The sequence below is a fragment of the Zootoca vivipara genome, chromosome Z1, assembly GCF_965207765.1.
Source record: "Zootoca vivipara chromosome Z1, rZooViv2.hap1.1, whole genome shotgun sequence".
NCBI classification, from domain to species: domain Eukaryota; kingdom Metazoa; phylum Chordata; class Lepidosauria; order Squamata; family Lacertidae; genus Zootoca; species Zootoca vivipara.
In genome coordinates this window covers 57,790,065-57,811,774 of record NC_142583.1, presented here as the reverse complement: position 1 = coordinate 57,811,774, position 21,710 = coordinate 57,790,065, and the positions used below count along the sequence as shown (strand labels likewise).

The following is a 21,710-nucleotide window of genomic DNA, read 5'->3' as shown; positions in this document are numbered from 1 at the left end:
GTGAGCGCCGCAACCCCAGAGTTGTTTGCGACTGGACCTAACGATCAGGGGTACCTTTACCTTTATTACCTAATAAACCTGACAACAGATGTGAATAAATCCACCCTAATACCGGTATATGAAACATCATTCTCAAACCACTCATTTCCCCCTTCCAAACAGATCCAGAAAACACTGCATAATATATTTGGATTGATAAACTACAAAGATTTGTGTGTGTGTGTAATATCTCATTTACTCTAGCTGATCAGATTTTTTGCATGGGGAATCTGACACCTTAATGACTATCACTAATTTATTATTTGCTTTTCTTTAATAAGCACACAGGTTTTCAGTGGCGTAATATTTCTGATATTTTTATTTTTGTATGTGGCACAGAGTAGTTGCTGAGGAAAACTGAAATGGTTCTCCCTTTTCATTTCTAATAACCTATTTTGAGATCATGTTTCATGTGATTATAATAAAACCATGTTGGATGACTATTTAATGGGATCCTTTTGTTGAATAATGTCTGTTTTTGGCTGCTGCAGATTGATAGAAGTTTCTTGCTTTAAACCATTGTTGTTATTTTTTTTTATTTATGAATTACTTCCTATGAACTTCTCAAAGCAATTCCACATTACAATAAAAACATATCTAATGCAATTACTTGTATAAAAACAATCTTAAAATAAGAGCAGCTGAAACAATTGCATACATCAAAACAATTTCAAATCCAACAAAAATATGAGCTAGGATAAAAATCTCCACTTAAAAGACTTGTTGAAACAGGAAAGATTGCAACAGTCATTACAAAGACAGTGTAAATTGTGTTTGTCCAAAGGTTAGTTGCCACCACAGGGAAGGCCTGATCATGACACCGTGCAGAATGACTGGATAGAATTGTACCTGCAGGGTGCCTTGTCTTGAAGAATGCAATCATTAGTTGGGTATATAAAGGATGAGAAAATATTTTATTTTATAGTTTTTTATTCATTTATCATAAGAATATGTACAAACTGATACAGAACAATACAAACAATAGCAAAACCATACACGGGGCATAATCAATATAAAAAACAAATCATAGAGGCCATTATTATTATTATTATTATTATTATTATTATTATTATTAAATTTGTTAGTTGCTTTATCTTGCCCAGGGAAACCCAAAATGACTTAAAATCAAGCAGCCAAACACAGAGACAATAAACCATGCATAAAAATGTAAAAGCAAAGGACCCATGGCAGTTAAGTCCAGGCGCAGATTACCCTGGGGTTGCGGCGCTCATCTCGCTTTACAGGCCGAGGGAGCCGGCGTTTGTCTGCAGACAGTTTTTCCGGGTCATGTGGCCAGCATGACTAAGCCGCTTCTGGCGCAATGGAACACCAAAACCAGAGCAGTGCACGGAAACTCCATTTACAGCCCTACTTTTTTGTGTGCTTTCGAACTGCTAGGTTGGCAGGAGCTGGGACCGAGCAACAGGAACTCACCCCATTGCAGGGATTCGAACCTGAAACTGCCACTGGAGATAGGACCAGAACGATGGTCAAACAATGCCCCCAATAACTATCTCAGAACAGTGTCTGTTCAGGAGGATACCATGGTCAAGTGAAAATAGCAGAGTCCCGCAGAAGGGGGTATTTGCATAGGGGTGGTAGTTATCTCAACCAATGAGTCTTTTCTGGAGTGATTGAATCACTGCCTATTTTGAGATGGTCAGGACCACTCCCTCCCATAAAGATGAATTGCCCACACCTTGGATCCACCCAGTTAAACAATTTTGGCAAACTTTAATAAGCTGAGAGGGTCAATAGAACATGTTGGCTTTGTTGTTACAAACTCCTTGTCCTCATTGTCAGGCTGCATCAAATGAAATGGATTCCCATTGTAATGCATGTTCCATCTATCATGATACTGCAGCAGTTTCATCATGCAATCTATCATGGCAGTACAAGAAAGGTAGGCATGGTCAGATAGAATTTGAACCACTTTCCTGAACTTTGGGGACTAATAACTTACTTTTAAACACGAAAAACGTTTAGTGCAAAATGCTATGCATACATGGTTCGAAGTTTTTATTCCTTTTCACAGCCAGTCTGGGTGGCAGCTCTCAATGTACAGTTTAGGAACTGAAGTTAAGACATAACAATTTGCCAAAGGCCAGCTAAAGGGAATCTTGAAAGATGATTTGCCACGAGTAGCTAGATTATTTGCTGTATTTTTGGCAGGGATCCTCATGATGCTGCGGAAAGAAAGTTTAATAGCAATTTGACACTGCCTTGGTTTGAATAACAACTGTGGAAGGCTGTGCTGCTATGGAAAGTGGTGCAGTGCTGTAACAATAATTCATAGAACCATAGAAATAACAGAAAACAAGTTTTTGAAAACGTTTCTTTCCATTGCAGTCAGTGCAAAAAGTCATTACATCGCTGCTACTTCAGATGCCTCTTTTTCTTCCCTGTTTAGGAGGAGCCATTTGTGATGGTGTCAGAAAATGTTTTGGGGAAACCAAAGAAATACCAGGGCTTTTCCATCGATGTCTTGGAATCCTTATCCACATATCTTGGCTTCACGTATGAAATTTATGTTGCTCCAGATCACAAGTATGGGCGCCCCCTGGAAAACGGGACCTGGAACGGTTTGATAGGGGAACTAGTATTTAAGGTAAGGATGTAGGTAATTATTGCCTTAAAAAATTTAGAAGATATTTAGATGACATCTGAAGGCAGCCCTGTTTAGGGAGGCTTTTAATGTTTAATTTTTTTATTTCATTTTTCTGTTGTAAGCCGCCCAGAGTGGCTGGGGAAACCTAGCCAGATGGGCGGGGTATAAATAAATTATTATTATTATTATTATTATTATTATTATTATTATTATTATTTTATATATAGAAGACAAATATCTACCTTTTATCTTTTTGTAGTTCCTTCTCATTTGCACACCTTGCATTTTGTACTTGTTTTGTTTGTTTGTTTGTTTGTTTTAAAATACTTATGTAGCACAATTTTATTTTTTAAAAAAATCAAAGCTCTTTACAACTATTATATGTATGCAATAAAAAAACCCATAAAAATACAAAACAGATCACTAGCTAACTATTACAGCAGATGTTTATCTTAATTGTCTGCATGAGCCTGGTCATAAAGAACGGTTTTCAGAAGTCTTTAAAGGATAAAATGGAAGACAGCTGCTAAATCTCTATTGGAAGGGCTGGGCCAATGATGCTAAAGGTTCAGATTTGTGTCTGTGGGCATATCCATAATTCCTCTTGCCCCACTGCTTTTCCCCAGGGAAATGTAAAGAAAAAAATGTAGTTGGGAACCTAATCCAATGCCTAAAAACTAATACATGTCTAAATATGAGCTCCCCTCTCCCCAAACTGGCCCAGGCTCCTTTAACCAGGTATGTGTTAACGTAGCATCCACTCTGGTGCAATCAGATTTGAGAATTTCACTAGGGTTAGTGAAGCACCAAACCTCAAACATGTGCTTGTGAGGGTAATTGAGCCCTCTTTGCCCTCACTTGCACCAAGAAGGCAAAGAGAAAGAGCATCAGCAAAAGAAAGCAAAGGCTGCATTCCTGGTATCACTGGTTAATTTGTCAAAACGAGCTATAAGCAAGCAGGGCAAACCATTATGGGGAGAAAAATATGGCATGAGCTTTAATGGCTAGCCCATTACATAAATAATGCAGAGCACTTAGAGAAAAGTATTGATAGCTATGAATAATAACTGAGGTATACGATCAACGGAAAATGTTTTATTGATGCACAATAACATTTACGTTGTGTAGATGTGTGAATTGGGCACATACAGTCTAATCTGTAATTAATAAGCCATCCATTTCTAATTAATTCTGCATTAAATGTTTACCACAACAAATAAATTAAAGGAAATAAGCATAATATATTCACTGTTCATTTCACTTTTGATCCTCGGCATATTTCTCTCCCCTGGACTGAATCTATGCAGAACTCAAGGTTCAAAATAAAGCTTGTCATTTCAGGTAATGGAAACTTACCTTGAGGAAGATGGCTAAGGAATCAGATGTGTCAGAGATGTGGGTACATGTGGAAGTGCCACTTTGACCATGTCTAAAATATTTCATAGGAGCTTCTTAGAACTTTAGTTACAGTGTCAAAGTTATATTATTTTTTAGTGGGGTTGTGTGATTCAGTAGGCTGCGATTTCATGGTTGTGAAGAAATTATGTTGAAGCTCTCTGCTCACAACATATGACCTTCTATGTATGGGTGTGTGGGGTGTTAGGAGAGGGATAATTCCTCTGGTGGGGGATACGTTGTGCTACTTCTCCACCTTTGGTCCCCACCCTGCACTCAGCTATCACCTGTGGCTCCTAGAAGCTGTCGTCAGCATGTGACAGTAGACATACCCCGGGAATGGCTTAGATTTGCTGAGTAAACCAGGTGAGGGTAGTTGCTGGGTCTCAAACCTTCAGTGAGTTAGGGACATCCTCTGTATGCAAAGAGAGGCTCCAGCAGATTGAGCTGGAAAGACTAATAGTGGGTCCAATGGTTAAGAAGGTGGTTTCTTCACATGCTGTAGAGGAAAGTGAGGGGCAGATGGGTCTCATAAACGTGGGAATGTACCCCATCTAAAAGAAGGAAAACTCTAGCCCTAAACTTCCACTGCCTTGTGGAATATCTTTGGGAGAAGAAAAAGCTAAAGACTAAATCCTACACAGATCCAGACTGGAGTCCCTAAGATGGTTGGATGGTGCCTTGTATGCCTCCTTCCAGCAACTCCTACAGCCAAACTGATGCCAAATGCATTGCTCTGCTTTCCTTTGGACCACATCAGTAAGGCCAAGAGGAGGTCTTGTCTGGTCAAGTCCAGGATCTCCATACACATTGCCTGCCCAGGTGTGCACCCTGGGGAGGTAGCTTTGCTGCTGTTAATGCAGCAGTTTGACTTCACCCCCGGAGACACACTCCATTGTCTCTTGGGACAGATGGGTGCTCATTACAATGTTCACCATGTGTTGGCCTCGTTCACTTGGCGTGGTAAGCCAAGCTATGGCATACTGGGACTGTGCAAATATCCTGGGACTCAGGAAGATACTTGCACCTGCTTTGCTCCTGCCTTGTGCTTTTAGCTCAGTGTGATGTAGGAATTAAGCCAAGGTTTGGCTTAGTGTGTCATCCAGTCCCAAGTTCATGATTAAACTCTCTCCTCCTTAACCAAGATCTATAGCCAACAACAAACCTTGGCTACAGCTTGTGCTTTAGGAAGATCAAGCTAAACCGTGAAGCCAGGTTCAGATGACATGCTAAGCCAAACCTTGACTTAGTTGCCATGCTGCATTGACTAAGCTAAAAGCCAGTGACCCATATAGTCTAGCATCCTGTCCTCACAGTGGCCAACCAGATGCCTGTGGGAAACCAGCAGGACCTGAACACAAGAATACTCTCCTCTCCTGATACTAAGGGAGACAGGTGATCATCACCAGGGAAGGCATTCCTCAAATGAGGAGCCACCACTGAGTAAGCCCTCTCACCAGTCAGCATATTATTAAATTAAATAAGAATGAACTGAAGCTAAAGACAAGAGAGTCCATTATGTACATACCATCAATTCTGCCTTGCCTGGCATTGCCTGGCAATGCAAACCAAACCTAGCCAGGGTGGGGAAGAATGGAGAGGTGGGGCCACCACATCTGCAGCCCTGTAACCAACTTCAGCCGTGGTTCTGGCACAGCAGTCAGGCTCGGACCAGAAGCACTTCCGTCTGCACATTCAGTGCATGAAATAAGTAGCTCCATGCTGGTGGAGTGATGCGGGCAGAGCACCCCAGCCCAATCCACCACCGCCCCTACTGTCAGTCCAACTTGATTACAGCTTAACGCAGTAGCCATTTCAACCAATTCTGAGCTGATGTTCCGTCGCGCATTGCTTTCTGGGGTGGTGTCTTTGAGCTTGCATGGATCTTGGCATTTGAGGATACGCTGAGTCATAAAATTATGCCTGCACACAAATGGTGTGGAAAATAGTAGCATTTGCACGACAGGCTGCTGAGAGCCCCTCGCTGAGGGGGCGTGTCAGATTTCAAAGGTGCCACTGCAGGAGTCATACTTCAGAAGGTGGCAGTTGCCATGGCAAGTACAAATTTTCTGCATCAAAATAGAGCAGGGCTTGATGTGTTGCACCTGTGTGGCATTTTCTCCAAGATGTGTGAGAACTCCCACCTTCTAGAGTTCCCAGAAAAACTAAGATGATGCTCCTCTTGTTTATTTAGCCTTATGGTGCAAAGCATTTATCAGTCTGTTGGCCTGTTAAAATTCATCACATTTTCATCATAATTCAGTGATGAATAAGCAACTAAATCAGATATTTTAAAACAGAGCTCTGGCCAACTGGAGCTTTTTCATATAGATAAATATCATAAATGTTTACAATTGCAGTGCAACTCTTGTAGTGCTAAATTTTTAAACTTGAACTGGGGTGAGGGTTTTTTTCCAACATGCTGTTTGCATGCATTAATGTTATATCGGCCAAACCTCTGTTATTCACATTTACCCTCTGAGAAGTCAAAACGAATTTCACTTCTCCCACATCCTGGATTGCGAACACAAGGCGGAACTGGGGCTAAAGGTCACAACACTATGGAATAACAAGGATCTGCAGGGAGTTAACAACTTGATGATTCTATGCAGGCACCCCTAACTTGAGAATGAACTAGGAGAGCCTCCCATTGTTTCACCATTTGAGCCTTATAACTCAGGCTCCAGATCAGTAAGTAAAAGATTCTGTGCCTGCTCATATTCAAGATGAGTTGGAGGGTTATCTGTGAGCTGCATTCCTCCAATATCAGCCAGTGTTCAGAGGGATTAAACCTCCAGGGCTCAAAGCAGTGTGGTGGTGTTGCTTATCTGGCTTTCCAATGCAGATTACCAAGAGGGGAAGGGGCAAGGCAGAAGGGGGGCCTGTGTGGTACAGTCTCAGAGGCAGAGCCAATCAGATACTCCCCCTGCTCTGCTTGCACTGGGCCCACCTACCCATTGTCTCAGCCTCCGCCTCTCAGTAACCAGCAGCAACCTTAGCTTTTTTCTCAAGTTACGGGTGCCTGCATGGAATAATCAGGGCAAGGTAACTCACTGCAGATACTTGTTATTTAAGGACATCACTTAAACTCACTACAGTGGAACCTCTACTTAGAACCATAATCCGTTCCGGAGGTCCGGTCATAACTAGAAACATACATAAGTAGAGGTGCACTTTTCCATAGAAAGTAATGGAAAAGTGAGTTTATCTGTTCTAGACGATGAAAAACACCCCATAAAACAGCAATTTAACACGGATTTTACTGTCTAACGAGACCATAGATCCATAAAATGAAGGAAATAATCAATGTACTGTACAGTGGTGCCTCAGGTTAAAAACTTAATTTGTTCTGGAGGTCCAATCTTAACCTGACACTGTTCCTAACCTGAGGTACCACTTTAGCTAATGGGGCCTCCCGCTGCCGCCGCGCCGCTGCTATGCGATTTCAGTTCTCATCCTGAGGTAAAGTTCTTAACCCGAGGTACTATTTCTGTACAGAAGCATCTGTAACCTGAAGTGTCTGTAACCCGAGGTACCACTATACTATAAAATATTATAGATGGGAAAAAATAGCAATTTTTTTTCCTTACGTGCACTGAGGGTGGGCGGGCTTACCTGGCTACAAGCTGGGGATGGGGGTAGGGTCACTAAAGAGCTGATTCACTTCGGCCAGGGTCACTTTTTTTCTTGCCAGGTCAGGTTCTTCTCTGGACTTACTCAGGTTAGTTCCTCGGCGGGGTTTGGGGCTGCAGTGTGCCCTGCTTTGCCTCTTGCAGGCAGCACCTCTTCCACAGCTTCGGGGGTGGGATGGGGGCCCTCTCTCCAGCAGCAAGGACCTCAGCGCTGCTCTGGGCTGCTGGCAAGTCCTCTCCCCAGTGGCAGAGGCCCCAGCGCTGCCCCACAGCTGGCTGGACGAGCTCCGGACTGCTGGCAATGACTCTGTTCATATCTAGAGAAAAGTTCATAAGTTGAAGCACCTACTGAAGGTCATAACTGGAATCGTACATAAGTAGAGCCATACGTAAGTCAAGGTTCCACTGTGTATGCAGACCTACTTTTGTTAAAATTTGTCACACATATTGGGCAGTTTTCCCCCATGCCGCCTTTGCTACTTGTTTGTAATTCTCCACTTTCTAGTCAATACGTGGACCAGTCGCCACTGCAGTAGCTCATGACAAGGCCTTCTTAGTGGTGGTGCCCCCCTGATGGAATTCCCTGCCTCAGGCGCCTTGGCTTAGCACCTCATTGGTTAGTTTTGGTGGCACTGTGGAGATGTGTGGTTTTATGAAAGCATTAGGAAGTAACTGGATTGGCCACACCCTGTTGTACCACTATTGTTGCAACTCTTGTTAGGTTTTTTTTTAGTGATTTTGATGTTTAATACTGATGCTGTGTTTTTTTATTATTCTAGTTGGTTGTATTTTTATATGTGGGCACAATATTTGCTGTGTAGCTATTGTTCATCACTCTGATATTTTCTGTTGAAGATCAGCCAATAAATCTGATAAAAACTAATAATAGTAATGGTGATGATGATGTGGTCCACATATTTTAACTGACTATGCTATCCCTAATTCTTGTTAATTTTAAAGCTAGAAGCAATCCCTTGCAGTCTATGTTAATAAATGAACTTTATCTTTGATTAATGTTGTGTTAAATTTGTTAAGCAAATTGGATAATACGATATGGTAAAAACTGCTATTGGGTGATGTTTTCACAGTCACTATAAGAGGCTTGTATGCCCCACTTTATATGTTTATACTTTGAACTGGCACCTTTGCATCTAAATATTGACACAATTGCACATATTTTATCTTCTTTTTTTCCCATGGATCACTTAGCAAACCTTGGCTTGTACAAACTGCTGTTTCTCTGATTAATTTTGACAGGATAATGATAGGCATTTTCACATTTCTTCCTTTCCAATTTTGAGCTAATTTGACTTTATTTGCATATCATTAGAAATGCTTCCCTTCAGGAGCTCAGTGATGCCGTGGACCACCACTGGGATGCTTTTGCACAAGTTCTAGGCAGGTCACCGGGGTGCCACGCCTATCAAAAATCAGGCTAGTTCACCTGGACAGTGATGACTGCTCTCACCTTGACTGTGAAGAGTGACTCACATTTTGCTACTGTTTATTTTCAAACAAATGAAACCTTGTTTTACTCTTTGAGCTAATAAAGTAAGTGACAAGCAATTAATGTCATTTTAGAAGTGAACCTCAATACTGGGAAAGTGCTTCTACAAAAACCTAAATTGAATATTCACAAATGGATAGTTGCAATTGTTCTACAGCATCCTTCCCCAACCTGGTGCCCTCCAGATGTTTTGGACTACAAGCCCCATCACCCCTGGCAATTGACTGTGCTGGTTCGGGCTGATGGGAGTTGTAGTCCAAAAACCTAGAGGGCACCAGATTGGGATATTCTGTTCTACATCATATTTTTAAATTTTAAATGTCATATATCCATCTACATCAAGCCAATTACAACCTCTCCACCAATTCTACCTCTCAGGACTTTTGTAAAGATAAAAAAATGTGTGAGGGAAGGGATTGTGTACAACACCTTCCACAGATAAACAGAATGAAATAAAAAAATTTAGCTGTAAGCTGCCTCAAGTCCCTGTCAGGGAAAAGGTGGGCTATTAATAATAGTGGAAACTATGAGAATGCTATTGAACTCAATGTGTCTTACTTCTGAGTAAAAATGCTTGGGATTGCAGTGTTGTTGTTGTTGTTTAGTCGTTTAGTCGTGTCCGACTCTTCGTGACCCCATGGACCATAGCACGCCAGGCACTCCTGTCTTGCACTGCCTGTAAGGCTGCCCAATCTTTACCCAGTTACCTGGGAATACTGTGGGACTTACTTCTGAGTAGACAATGCAAAGCTCCTTTTACAATGAATCAACACTCCCTGCATTTCCTAAGAAATAGGTAGCTGCTGAAGCATAGCAATTAAAGAATTTAAAGTGGTTTGGTGACCTTTTCCTTCAAAATTATAGGAAGGACTTCATATGCCAACATCACTGTTCCCTTCATTTGGTACAGGATTTTATTTTCAGGATAAACAAGACTCCATCTTTGCACTTACGCAAACACACCCACCCTCCACTTCTAATTGTTCTCTGAGACATGGAGGAGAGGAACAAGGAAAACCCGGATATTCTGATATCAAATCAGAAACTGGGAAAACTTCTGTAATTCTGAGTCTGTCTATGAAAAATAGGGACACTTGGAGGGTATGAATTACATTATTAATTTTATTTATGTTCTTACATGTATAGTTCACCTTTCTTTTGTCAGGGATTTCCAAAGTGGTGTGCATGTGGTTCTCAGGCACCCACCTAAGCACAGACCAGAGCCAGGCCAATTAGATTCAGCAAGGTGGTAGCCTCATACACCTTTCCCAAAGCCTATTGGAGATTATGTATATTGTCCAGGAAATGTGCACAATGCCCTCTTCCTGGGAAGGATTATTTGCACATTCTCCATTAGGTGAATATGCACAGTGGTCAGTTGTTATACACATTAACCACTCAACTTAAATTCCCACATATATAGTAAAGCACTTTTCTTTTTTTTCTAAAATGAAATCATGGTATATGCAAATATTTTTTTATAAATAAATGTCAGTATTCAAGCTGCGGCTTCGAGATTGAATGTCTAAATATCCCTTGTACATGCACAACTGCCGTATTCAGACTCACCTTCTCCCTGATATGCTATGTTAATGTATATGTAGTATTTTTCCTCATGATAGAAAAATGTCTATCTCCTCAAGCCGATATGTCATTGTCCAGGAAAACCTTTAGTGGCCGATGGGGCTGAATATATAGAACAGTCAAAGGGGATCCATTCCTCTTTCCTACACAGACCATTCTGCATGACTTTAGATGCCAGATACAGTTCATTTTACAGAGTGGCAAGGAGGATACATTGCCATCATTAGGCAGAGATGAAAGAAAATCCCCAATGTTCAATACAGTTGTATGTTGATTGATCCCATCCAACCATTCACGCATTCTTCCTGCCCCCACCTCCACTCTGCTCAGCTTCCAATAAAGGACCTCACGCAGCTTCAATCACAGGCAAAGCTCATTACTTCAAATGAGTAGAAGCTTTTTGAGCATTTAAATATTCTTTTTCATATTTCAAAAAAAGGACAGTCAGTCACTTATTCAGTATTTAATTTCCTTAAAAGAAAAAAAAAGCACAACACATTAACGTGACTGCCTCAAACACCATCTTTGGCTTTTGCTGCTGTTATAATGGCACATGTGAAAAGAAAGTTAAAATAACACCTACTGAAGTTGTGACTGCTGTCTCTTGAGATGTGCTGAGCAGTAAGCTGGTTAGATCAAGAGATGTATTAATAGCCTTCTTCATATCTTAAATGGGTCTGGAAGGAACAAAGGCAGCGTGGTTGTTATGTATAGGACAGGTAGCCATATGGTATAGTAACTTCATTTTCAGGTGCTATTTAACATCTGCCAGGGATGTTGGGAGATGTTCATTTTTCTGAAGTTACTTTGCAACCAGAACATCCGCAAGACAAAGGAAAACCAACAGTAGATTGTACTCTTTTGTAATAAATTAGAAATCAAAGTTCTGATTCACTTCAGACAGGATGTGCGGTTCTTTGGATTAAAAAAGGCAGTACTCCAATTGCAGGCATGCAGAGAGCTCTGTTAAAAAGGAAACTGTAGTTGCTTGTGCTAAGCCAGTACTGTAATCAGCAGTAAAAGGAGGTACTGCATTCAGGTTCAGTGTAAAATAGTGGTGGAATTAGTGGTGCCTTCAGAACAGAGGTAGAAGTAGGGTCTCGTACGCTGCAGGGATGGCTTACTCCATTTTTAAACAAGTGAAGTAATATGCATACTAAAATTGGTGTGTGTGTGTGTGTGTGTGTGGTGTGTGTGGTGTCGTTGTTGGCATCTGCATCTATCACGAAAGACAATGGGGGTGAAGTCAAACCTCTGTTCTAGTGGCACTGAAGTGGCCTCCCCAGGATGCAAGCCTGGCCAGTGTTTGGGGGTCCAGGGCTGCCCAGATGACAAGAGCCCCCGCTCATCCTCACTGATGTGGTCCAAAGGAAAGCAGAACAATACGTTCGGCACCAGCTTGGTTGCAGGAGTTACCAGAAGGAGGCATACAAGGCACCTTCCAACCGTCTTAGGTTTTCCTCTCTGGATTTGTTTATGGTTTACTCCAGGCTTCCTCAACCTCGGCCCTCCAGATGTTTTGAGACTACAATTCCCATAATCCCTGACCACTGGTCCTGCTAGCTAGGGATCATGGGAGTTGTAGGCTGAGGTTGAGGAAGCCTGGTTTACTCCTTAGCCTTTTCTTCTCCTGAAGGTATCCTGCAAGGCACTGGAGGTTTAGGATCAGAGTTTTCCTTCTCCTAGATGGGCTTCCTTCCCAACTGCCCCTCACTTCCCTCTGCAGCATGTGCAGAAACTGCCTTCTTGACAGTTGCACCCACTATTGGTCGCGTCCACTCAATCAGCCAGAGCAGGGGAAGTTTCTAACTCACCAAGGGTTTGAGACCCATCAGTAATATGCTTTTGAATACCAGCTGAATAACAGCTGGATTTTCAGAGTGAGCAGTGTGAGAAGTCTGCCTGGCTGTTGCTTTCTTATCCTAATTTGCTATCTTAAACTTGACATCTGCCTGACTTCGCGCTCATCCACACCTCTGCTTCTCCAATGTTATAGCTGATTCCCCCAACCCTTTTCTGGTGCAGAAGCTTTGGAGCAAGCTGATTCAGTTCAGAAAATGTTGCTGCTGAGGCTGTTTTCACAGCTGTTTTTATGTTGGTGCTATTGATTTGTGTTTATTGATCTGGTTTTACGTGTTTTGAATTTTGGTTTCTACTTTTATTATTGAGAACTGCCTTGATGACCTGTGTTGGACTGAAGGGCAGGAAAGGAGTTCTCTGAACAAGCAGAAGTATAACAAACAAATCTACAAAAAGCCTATTGGCACGGTCCAACCACAGTTAAGCACTCTTTTATCACAAATATGTTATTTCACGTCAATAGGGGATTAACACAAAATCACAATAAGAGAGATGAGAACAGTGTTGTTATCTTCTCATTTGGCGATAAAACAAAAATAACACTCCCCACATCTATTCCCTCAACCAGTCAACATTTCCCAATAGAATGCATTTAGTGTTCGAAAAATGGCAGATTTTTGACATAATGAGAAAATATTAAATTAAAAAGGTCTTTTTGTGCATGGGTGAAACTCCAGCAAAAGAGTAACATTCAATTAGAAAACAATTCTAGAAAAGGCTGCCAAATTGCATTAAATTTATCTGATCTCTCTGTCTTACAGTACACGATTCATTTTTTTAATGGAGAAGTCTTAAAGGTCTTCAACCCAATTTTCAATTAGAGACACAGGACATGATTACCAGAACTGTAACATAACATGCTTTGCTACAAATGATGTTCTGGCAGTGCAGAGTATAGTAGATTTTTGGCGCTTCCATATTTCAAGGATGTATCTCGGAAAAAAAGATGTTTAAATGAGACTTCTGACTTTAAGGAGAGGAGTACATTATTTCTGTTGATGGTATCTTTCTAAAAGGACACAATAGTAGGGCCTTTCCAAATTATACGGATGAGAGTCTCTTGTGAGCCATCATATCTGCACCACTTATTTTTCAAAATGCTTATATCCAAAAGGCTTTTTTTTGAAGGCCAGTGAGTTTCAAGTACAACTTCTTGCTGAATGAGCCTAAGACAACAGATGATATGGTTAATGATTTAATGGCATCCTTCCATTGTTGCATTCTGAATCATGAACCCAATTAGCTCTTAGGTAGTTCATGTTACGTTTATGACTATCAAAGATGATCTTATATAAGATGTTAAACTCAGTCTAAGAAAAAATGCAAAGCCTTTAAAAGGTTTAGGATTAATGGTTCAGAGGCAGTAGTGCAGCAAACAAACTTCTAGAATAATCACAAATGTATTTGATTGAATCAATATTCTGCTCAATCAGGAAGTGCATAGACTTGGATATAAAACTACAAAAGGGGTTAAAATCATAACTGGAGCTAAGCAATAGCTAAAATTCCAAAATCAGCCCACTTTTCCCACTGGAGTTGTTTTGTAGAAATTCCACATTAAGTATTTTTCATAAAGATTACCATAGTTTTCCGTGTATAAGGCTAGGTTTTTTTAACCAAAAAATTAGGTTTAAAATTGGGGCTCGTCTTATACAAGGGTAGTGCTGAGGGGATGTTCTCTTAATTTGGAGTCCCCCAAAATAGGGGATGTCTTATACATGGGGGTGTCTTATACACGGAAAAATATGGTAGTTTTGGTAGAAAGCAGATTCCTTATGTTCTCTCTCACACACACTTTAAATTGTAAAATATTTCTTCAGTATCTCAAAAGGCTATGGCGGCTTGGGCAACATGCAAATGTATTTAAATAAAAGGGAACAGGTGAATCAGTTAAGGCTGCTATCCTAAGTACTAGTGAGTGAGTCCTGTTGAGCAGAGTGGAATTCATTTCTAAGTTGACAGCACAAGACCTTAATTTGACAGAAGTCCTAAACTACTCACAAGGGTTTCCAGTTTGCTTAAGCAGTGTCCATAAGAAAGACCAAGATAAACATCCAAAAGCAGTTATTTCCCACCCGCCACTTACATTTGAAATATCTGCTTCTTTTTGAACTTCCAGAAATAACCTGATGCCAATAGGCAAAAGAACAATATTCCCCAACTCTCTCCCCCCTCTCTCCTACCTTCTCCTTTCCCTCAACTGCAAGATGTCTACGACAAAAGTCTCTCTCACCATTGCAAACAAACTGTGAAAACGACTATGAATTGAAAGTGGAGACAACAGATGTACCTTTCCCTGTTTATCTGTTTGCTTTGTAACACAAAACAACCTTAATAAAAAACTCATTTATTTATTTTTTTAAAAAAGCTTATAGCCAAGTTTATTCTGCTGTCTCCCCTTAGCAGAGTTGCTATTTGGATGGCTGTATAAGGAATATATTTAAAATAAACAAATCTGGGCAACTGTCTTGCTGAGATAGGATTGAAGGCTATAAATCAAATGGCAGTTTTGAAATTTTTCTATTGCTCATGAAAATGAATGTTCTCCTCTCTCTCTCGCTCTTTCTCCCGCAGAGAGCTGATATAGGCATTTCCGCATTAACCATCACACCAGATCGGGAAAATGTGGTCGATTTTACCACCCGTTACATGGACTATTCAGTGGGTGTGCTGCTTCAGAAGGCTGAAAAGACAATGGACATGTTTGCCTGCTTAGCACCATTTGACCTCTCTCTGTGGGCTTGTATAGCTGGCACGGTGCTGCTGGTCGGACTTTTGGTATACCTCTTAAATTGGCTCAATCCACCACGTCTGCAAATGGGATCAATGACTTCAACGACTCTCTACAACTCTATGTGGTTTGTTTATGGATCCTTCGTGCAGCAAGGTAAGGGGGTAAAAATATTACCTAGCAAATAACAGGGAGGCCAGCTCTTATTATAGGGATGCAGGAGCTATGTGGCCCTCCACATGCTGTTGGACTCCAATCACCACCAGTCCCAGCCAACATGACCAATGGTCAGGGATGATGGGAGTTGTAGTGCAACAACATCTGGAGGGCTACACATTCCCCAAACCTGGCTATGTGGCAGAGCACATGCTTTGCATGACTATGTTTATGTGCAATTTATTAAATGCCTAAAAGAAACTATGCCTTTTAAAGAGTTTGTTTAAAAGAAGAAGAAAAGAAAAAAGAAGACTTTCCTACAGGCTTCTATTCTGGGAAGAGACGTGACCCGTTTTCTTTTAGTTACGTCATGTTTTATGATTTATGTCTGTACAATTTTGTAACAAGGGGAAAAAACCTGAAGGGCTGTCCCATGGAAGAGGGAGCCAGCTTGTTTTCTCCTGCTCCAGAGAGTAGGACCTGAACCAATGGGTTCCAGATAAAAGAGAGGAGATTCTGAAGAAACATGAGGAATAACTTTCTGACACTAAGAACTGTTTGGCAGTGTTATGCACTGTTCTTCCTTGGATGTTTTTAAGCAGAGGTTGGATGACAATCTGTCAGGAATTATTTGTTTGTGATCCCAGCATTGTTGCGGGTTGGACTAGATGACCCTTGGAGTCCCCTCCAACTCTGCAATTCTATGAATCTATGACTCATGAGGAAAGTAGCTTGGGAAAAAATGAACGGAATAATAAAACAGTGTGGGGAAAAATGATTCAGTAAAGAGATGAATCCTGAAATGAGGGTGAGAAGGGATAAACTTAATGAGCAGCTAAGGAAAATGTATCTAAGCAAGATAGATGTGGCCGAGAAATAAGATTAGAGGCAGACAAGCAGAGAAACTGTGGTGGTAGAGAGTGTAAAAGAATAGAAACCTGGCACTGTTGGGTGATGAACTTGAGGGCAGGTGTGTATTCTGAAGACAAGTAGATAGAGCCAAGCTGGCTGGCTAAAGGTCAGGGATGGGTGGTATCAGGGATGCTGGTGGCTACCCTCGAGTAACGACACTTCACACCATTGTGTCTTTAAGACCTTTATTGGTGCATACTTATTTACAGGGCGAGAGATCCAGATCTTTCACACAACCACTACTACCGTGTTTCTCATATTTTAAGGCATCCCCAAAAAATAAGCCATGACAGGATTTCTAAGGGTTGGTGAAAAATAAGACATACCCCGAAAATAAGCCATGTCGTGTAGCCCCGACCGAGCGAGAGGCGAAGGCGCGGGACCCAGCAGGAGCTCCCTGCCTGCTTCCCCGAGCCGTCACGCATCGGGGGACAGAGCCGAAGATCGGAGGGCGCTCCTTGCTGGGCTTGACAAGCCCGGCAAACAGCGCCCGCCGATCTTCGGACCTGTGCTGTGTGACAGGCAGGGGTGGGGGGAAGCGGAGATCGTTCTCCGCTCTCCCCCCACCCCCGCCTGTCACCAAAGATCGGCGGGCGCTCCTTGCTGGGCTTGACAAGCCCGGCAAACAGCGCCCGCCGATCTTCGGACCTGTCCTGTGTGACAGGCGGGGGTGGGGGGGGGAAGCGGAGATCGTTCTCCGCTCTCCCCCCACCCCCGCCTGTCACCAAAGATCGGCGGGCGCTGTTTGCTGGGCTTGACAAGCCCGGCAAACAGCGCCCGCCGATCTTCGGACCTGTCCTGTGTGACAGGCGGGGGTGGGGGGGAAGCGGAGATCGTTCTCTGCTCTCCGCCCACCCCCGCCTGTCACCGAAGATCGGCGGGCGCTCCTAGCTGGGCTTGACAAGCCCGGCAAACAGCGCCCGCCGATCTTCGGCCCTGTGCTGTGTGACAGGCGGGGGTGGGCGAGAAGCGGAGATCGTTCTCCGCTCTCCCCCCACCCCCGCCTGTCACCAAAGATCGGCGGGCGCTCCTTGCTGGGCTTGACAAGCCCGGCAAACAGCGCCCGCCGACCTGTGCTGTGTGACAGGCGGGGGTGGGGGAGAAGCGGAGATCGTTCTCCGCTCTCCGCCCACCCCCGCCTGTCACCAAAGATCGGCGGGCGCTCCTTGCTGGGCTTGACAAGCCCGGCAAACAGCACCCGCCGACCTGTGCTGTGTGACAGGCGGGGGTGGGGGAGAAGCGGAGATCGTTCTCCGCTCTCCCCCCACCCCCGCCTGTCACCAAAGATCGGCGGGCACTGTTTGCTGGGCTTGACAAGCCCGGCAAACAGCGCCCGCCGATCTTCGGACCTGTCCTGTGTGACAGGTGGGGGTGGGGGGGGAAGCGGAGATCGTTCTCTGCTCTCCGCCCACCCCCGCCTGTCACCGAAGATCGGCGGGCGCTCCTAGCTGGGCTTGACAAGCCCGGCAAACAGCGCCCGCCGATCTTCGGCCCTGTGCTGTGTGACAGGCGGGGGTGGGCGAGAAGCGGAGATCGTTCTCCGCTCTCCCCCCACCCCCGCCTGTCACCAAAGATCGGCGGGCGCTCCTTGCTGGGCTTGACAAGCCCGGCAAACAGCGCCCGCCGATCTTCGGACCTGTCCTGTGTGACAGGCGGGGGTGGGGGGGAAGCGGAGATCGTGCTCCGCTCTCCCCCCACCCCCGCCTGTCACCAAAGATCGGCGGGCGCTCCTTGCTGGGCTTGACAAGCCCGGCAAACAGCGCCCGCCGATCTTCGGACCTGTCCTGTGTGACAGGCGGGGGTGGGGGGGAAGCGGAGATCGTTCTCCGCTCTCCCCCCACCCCCGCCTGTCACCAAAGATCGGCGGGCGCTCCTAGCTGGGCTTGACAAGCCCGGCAAACAGCGCCCGCCGACCTGTGCTGTGTGACAGGCGGGGGTGGGGGGGAAGCGGAGATCGTTCTCCGCTCTCCCCCCACCCCCACCTGTCACCAAAGATCGGCGGGCGCTCCTTGCTGGGCTTGACAAGCCCGGCAAACAGCGCCCGCCGATCTTCGGACCTGTCCTGTGTGACAGGGGGGGTGGGGGGGAAGCGGAGATCGTGCTCCGCTCTCCCCCCACCCCCGCCTGTCACCAAAGATCGGCGGGCGCTGTTTGCTGGGCTTGACAAGCCCGGCAAACAGCGCCCGCCGATCTTCGGCCCTGTGCTGTGTGACAGGCGGGGGTGGGGGAGAAGCGGAGATCGTTCTCCGCTCTCCCCCCATCCCCGCCTGTCACCGAAGATCGGCGGGCGCTCCTTGCTGGGCTTGACAAGCCCGGCAAACAGCGCCCGCGTGCACTTTATTAAAAAATAAGACATCCCTCAAAAATAAGCCATGTCGTGTTTTTTTGAAGAAAAAATTAATATAAGACATGACTTATAATATGAGAAACACGGTACTTGATAGATCCTCCAACGTCATCTGACTTCCCAGAATGGGAGAATGACAGGCTATGTTATTCATTTCTGAGCTAAAATGCCTGCTTTTCTTTCCCCCAGCTAGCACTCCAGCAGAGCAGAGAGGAGGGAGCTAGCACCTGGTTCATGGGTTCTTTTTTCTGGCTTCTGGCAGCTAGAAAGCAGTGAGAACTTTTCACCTCTCACCCTTTTTTTGGATGCTTCTTTAAAGGACTCCATCCACTTACCTCTGTTCCCCCAAACTTCTCACTCTGTGAACAGGATGGGAATGCGTCCCAACAATCCTGCTTCTCTGTTTTCCTCACCAAGCCCACAGTTTCCCCTTAGCATTTCTGCTTTATCTCAGCAGGCTGAGAGAAAAGGCATGGCCACCAGAATGACTTGCTTCATTGCTGCAGCTCCCTGCACAGACTTCCAGAGACACAGCAGCATTGATGCTTCCTCCTCATACCTATATGCATTTAGCTCCTTCTGCATGATTAAAATCATGCTTTCCCAGGATCATGCAGTTGAATGCATAAAGACATGTGCACACCTTAAGCTGAACAAGAAGAGGCAACCCTATTCCCCCATCCAGTGTAGTGTGTGAACTTCTTCTTTCTTCTTCTTCTTTGGCGATCACTCGTAGCCGAGTAAGATTGCCTTCCATAAACACGATTTTAACATTGGGTCCATAAGTGACTGTGGACGCCAATTCAGGATCCACACGTCCTTCCACAGTGGGGACATTGGTTTCCAGAGTGGGCTTGCATGTTCCTACGACCCTTGTGAGCGAAGTTGTCGGGAAAGTGTGTGAACATCTGTCTATGGGCCCTTCCAGACAGGTGATTATTTTTTTTCCAGGTTTGTTCTACAACATGTCATTGACATAATAACAGTGCATTAGTCATGGATTTATCCTGGATTGTCCACACATAATTCCACTTACTTAGTTATCTGTGATGGTTCACCAATACTGCTCCATCATTGCCATTTGGAGCGGTACACTTGTGCTATAGCGCAACAAGGGCAGGACAACAACAACTGGGTGTTTGTGGCATGAGAGGTTACAGGATTTCAGCAGGAAGCTACAGGACTGGAAACATAGCAGGATGACCCCCCCCCCCAGACCTTTGAAGCTGCAGAATGTATTGAAAGGGGGATCTTGTATAACCACCCCAATACCATCATGAGCACAAATAATCACAAAAGCACAACAGGAAAGGACATGAATGGGGGGATTCAGTGGGCTCCTTGGGGACGGCGGACTAGAAATTAAATAAATAATGTGATCTTGAATTAATACTGCACCCTTCATTGCAATGGGCAGATCTGAAACATACATAAGGGTCTGGTTACTTCTGTTTCAGTGTATCTGAAGAAGTGTGCATGCACATGAAAGCTCATACCAAAATAAAAAACTTAGTTGGTCTTTCAGGTGCTACTGAAGGAATTTTTTAATTTTGTTTCGACTCAGACCAACACGGCTACCTACCTGTAATCAGTAAAGTTTGTTTCAAGTCTGTAGGGTTTCCAGTTTATTAAGTAACAGTGTAAGAGTAACAGAACATTTTCCCCTCCGCAACTTAGTCTCTGTTTCTGTCGGTAGTTTATTCAGTGCATAAAGCAAATACTGTATTCTGGGGCACAGTCGGAGAGAAACCTCTCTGACCTCAGTTTCAGCAGTGCCCTTGGGTCCTGTGGTTGACTCTGTTGACATGCTGCCTGCCCCGTCGGCTCGTTTCGCTTCCGCTCCGTTTGTCTTAGACCTACCAACTCTTCCCTGACCTTCTTGGCTACGTTCCCCATTCCCTCCAGCTTTCAAATCTACCTATATTATTTCCCAGCGTCATTTATCCTCTCCACTTTCTGAGTCAGCCTTCCGACCCGTGCTCATTCACATATTCCAAATGGGTCACAGATTGTTGACTCAGCATTGGTGCTCATGTTTGGTGCCAGATTCTTTGGGTTTTGTTCCTTTATGTCTTGGCTGAGGACTTATAGGGAGCAGTGCCATGAATCAGACCAGGGCAACAGGAAGTTTCGAGCTCTGAAAACAGGTAACGCAAAATTAGGACAATACAACTGACTGAGCAACTGGAGCAATAGCCTGTAGCTTTCGTTATTTCATGCTGTGTTTCATGAGTTAGTGCAGGCATTGCCACACCAGAGATATAGCATGCTTGCTAATTCATGTGGCATCTGTTGTACAAGCAACTGACTGAGACTGCAACATAAATTTAGGTGAAATTCCAGGCATTAAAGAGGCTTGATTCTGTTGGCTTTGGCATTACTGTGTGCTAAATTTTAGAAATGGCTCTGCTTCGTACCCTCCCAGTCCTGCAGTTGCAGTTGGCATCTGCCTGTCTTGGGAGACAATGGAAGAGTACTCCTTTGGGGGTAAAGTCAACTCTCATTGGAGAGTTACAGTGCCTGCTGTGGCTGTGGAGACTGATACTGGAGAGACATGTTTTATTGCAGGTCGGGCACATGAAGGTGTCTGGTTTTGCTGTTACGGGTGCACCATATCATTTCTTATCTCTGTGTTCCTCCCAGCGATCATTCCTTCTCTGGTCACTGCTATGACTGTCTCCAGACACTGCAATTGTCTGCAAGAGATTCCCATATGACACATTTAATGTTGCCAGCCTTCACTTCACATTTGCAGATATCTTTGTCATATAGAGTTGGTCTGCCTACAGGCCTAGTGCCTGAAGCCTGATCCCCTGAGAGCACATCCATGGAGACCCTGTCATCTTCCATTCTGTGTACATGATCAAGCCAGCGTAGATGCCGCTGAGACAGAAGTGTGAACATGCTGGGAATGTGGCCTTAGGAGAGCACATCTTTTT

General features: G+C 44.2%; 1 protein-coding gene across 1 annotated transcript in view; it reads left to right on the top strand.

Annotated features, from left to right (window-relative positions):
* GRID2 (glutamate ionotropic receptor delta type subunit 2) overlaps window positions 1-21,710 on the top strand; it is a 368,933-nt gene that overhangs the window by 188,691 nt on the left and 158,532 nt on the right. Inside the window, exons 8-9 of the mRNA XM_088660515.1 lie at window positions 2,450-2,647; window positions 15,200-15,512. Coding sequence (XP_088516641.1) covers window positions 2,450-2,647; window positions 15,200-15,512 — 511 coding nt within the window. The remainder of the gene's footprint in view (window positions 1-2,449; window positions 2,648-15,199; window positions 15,513-21,710) is intronic.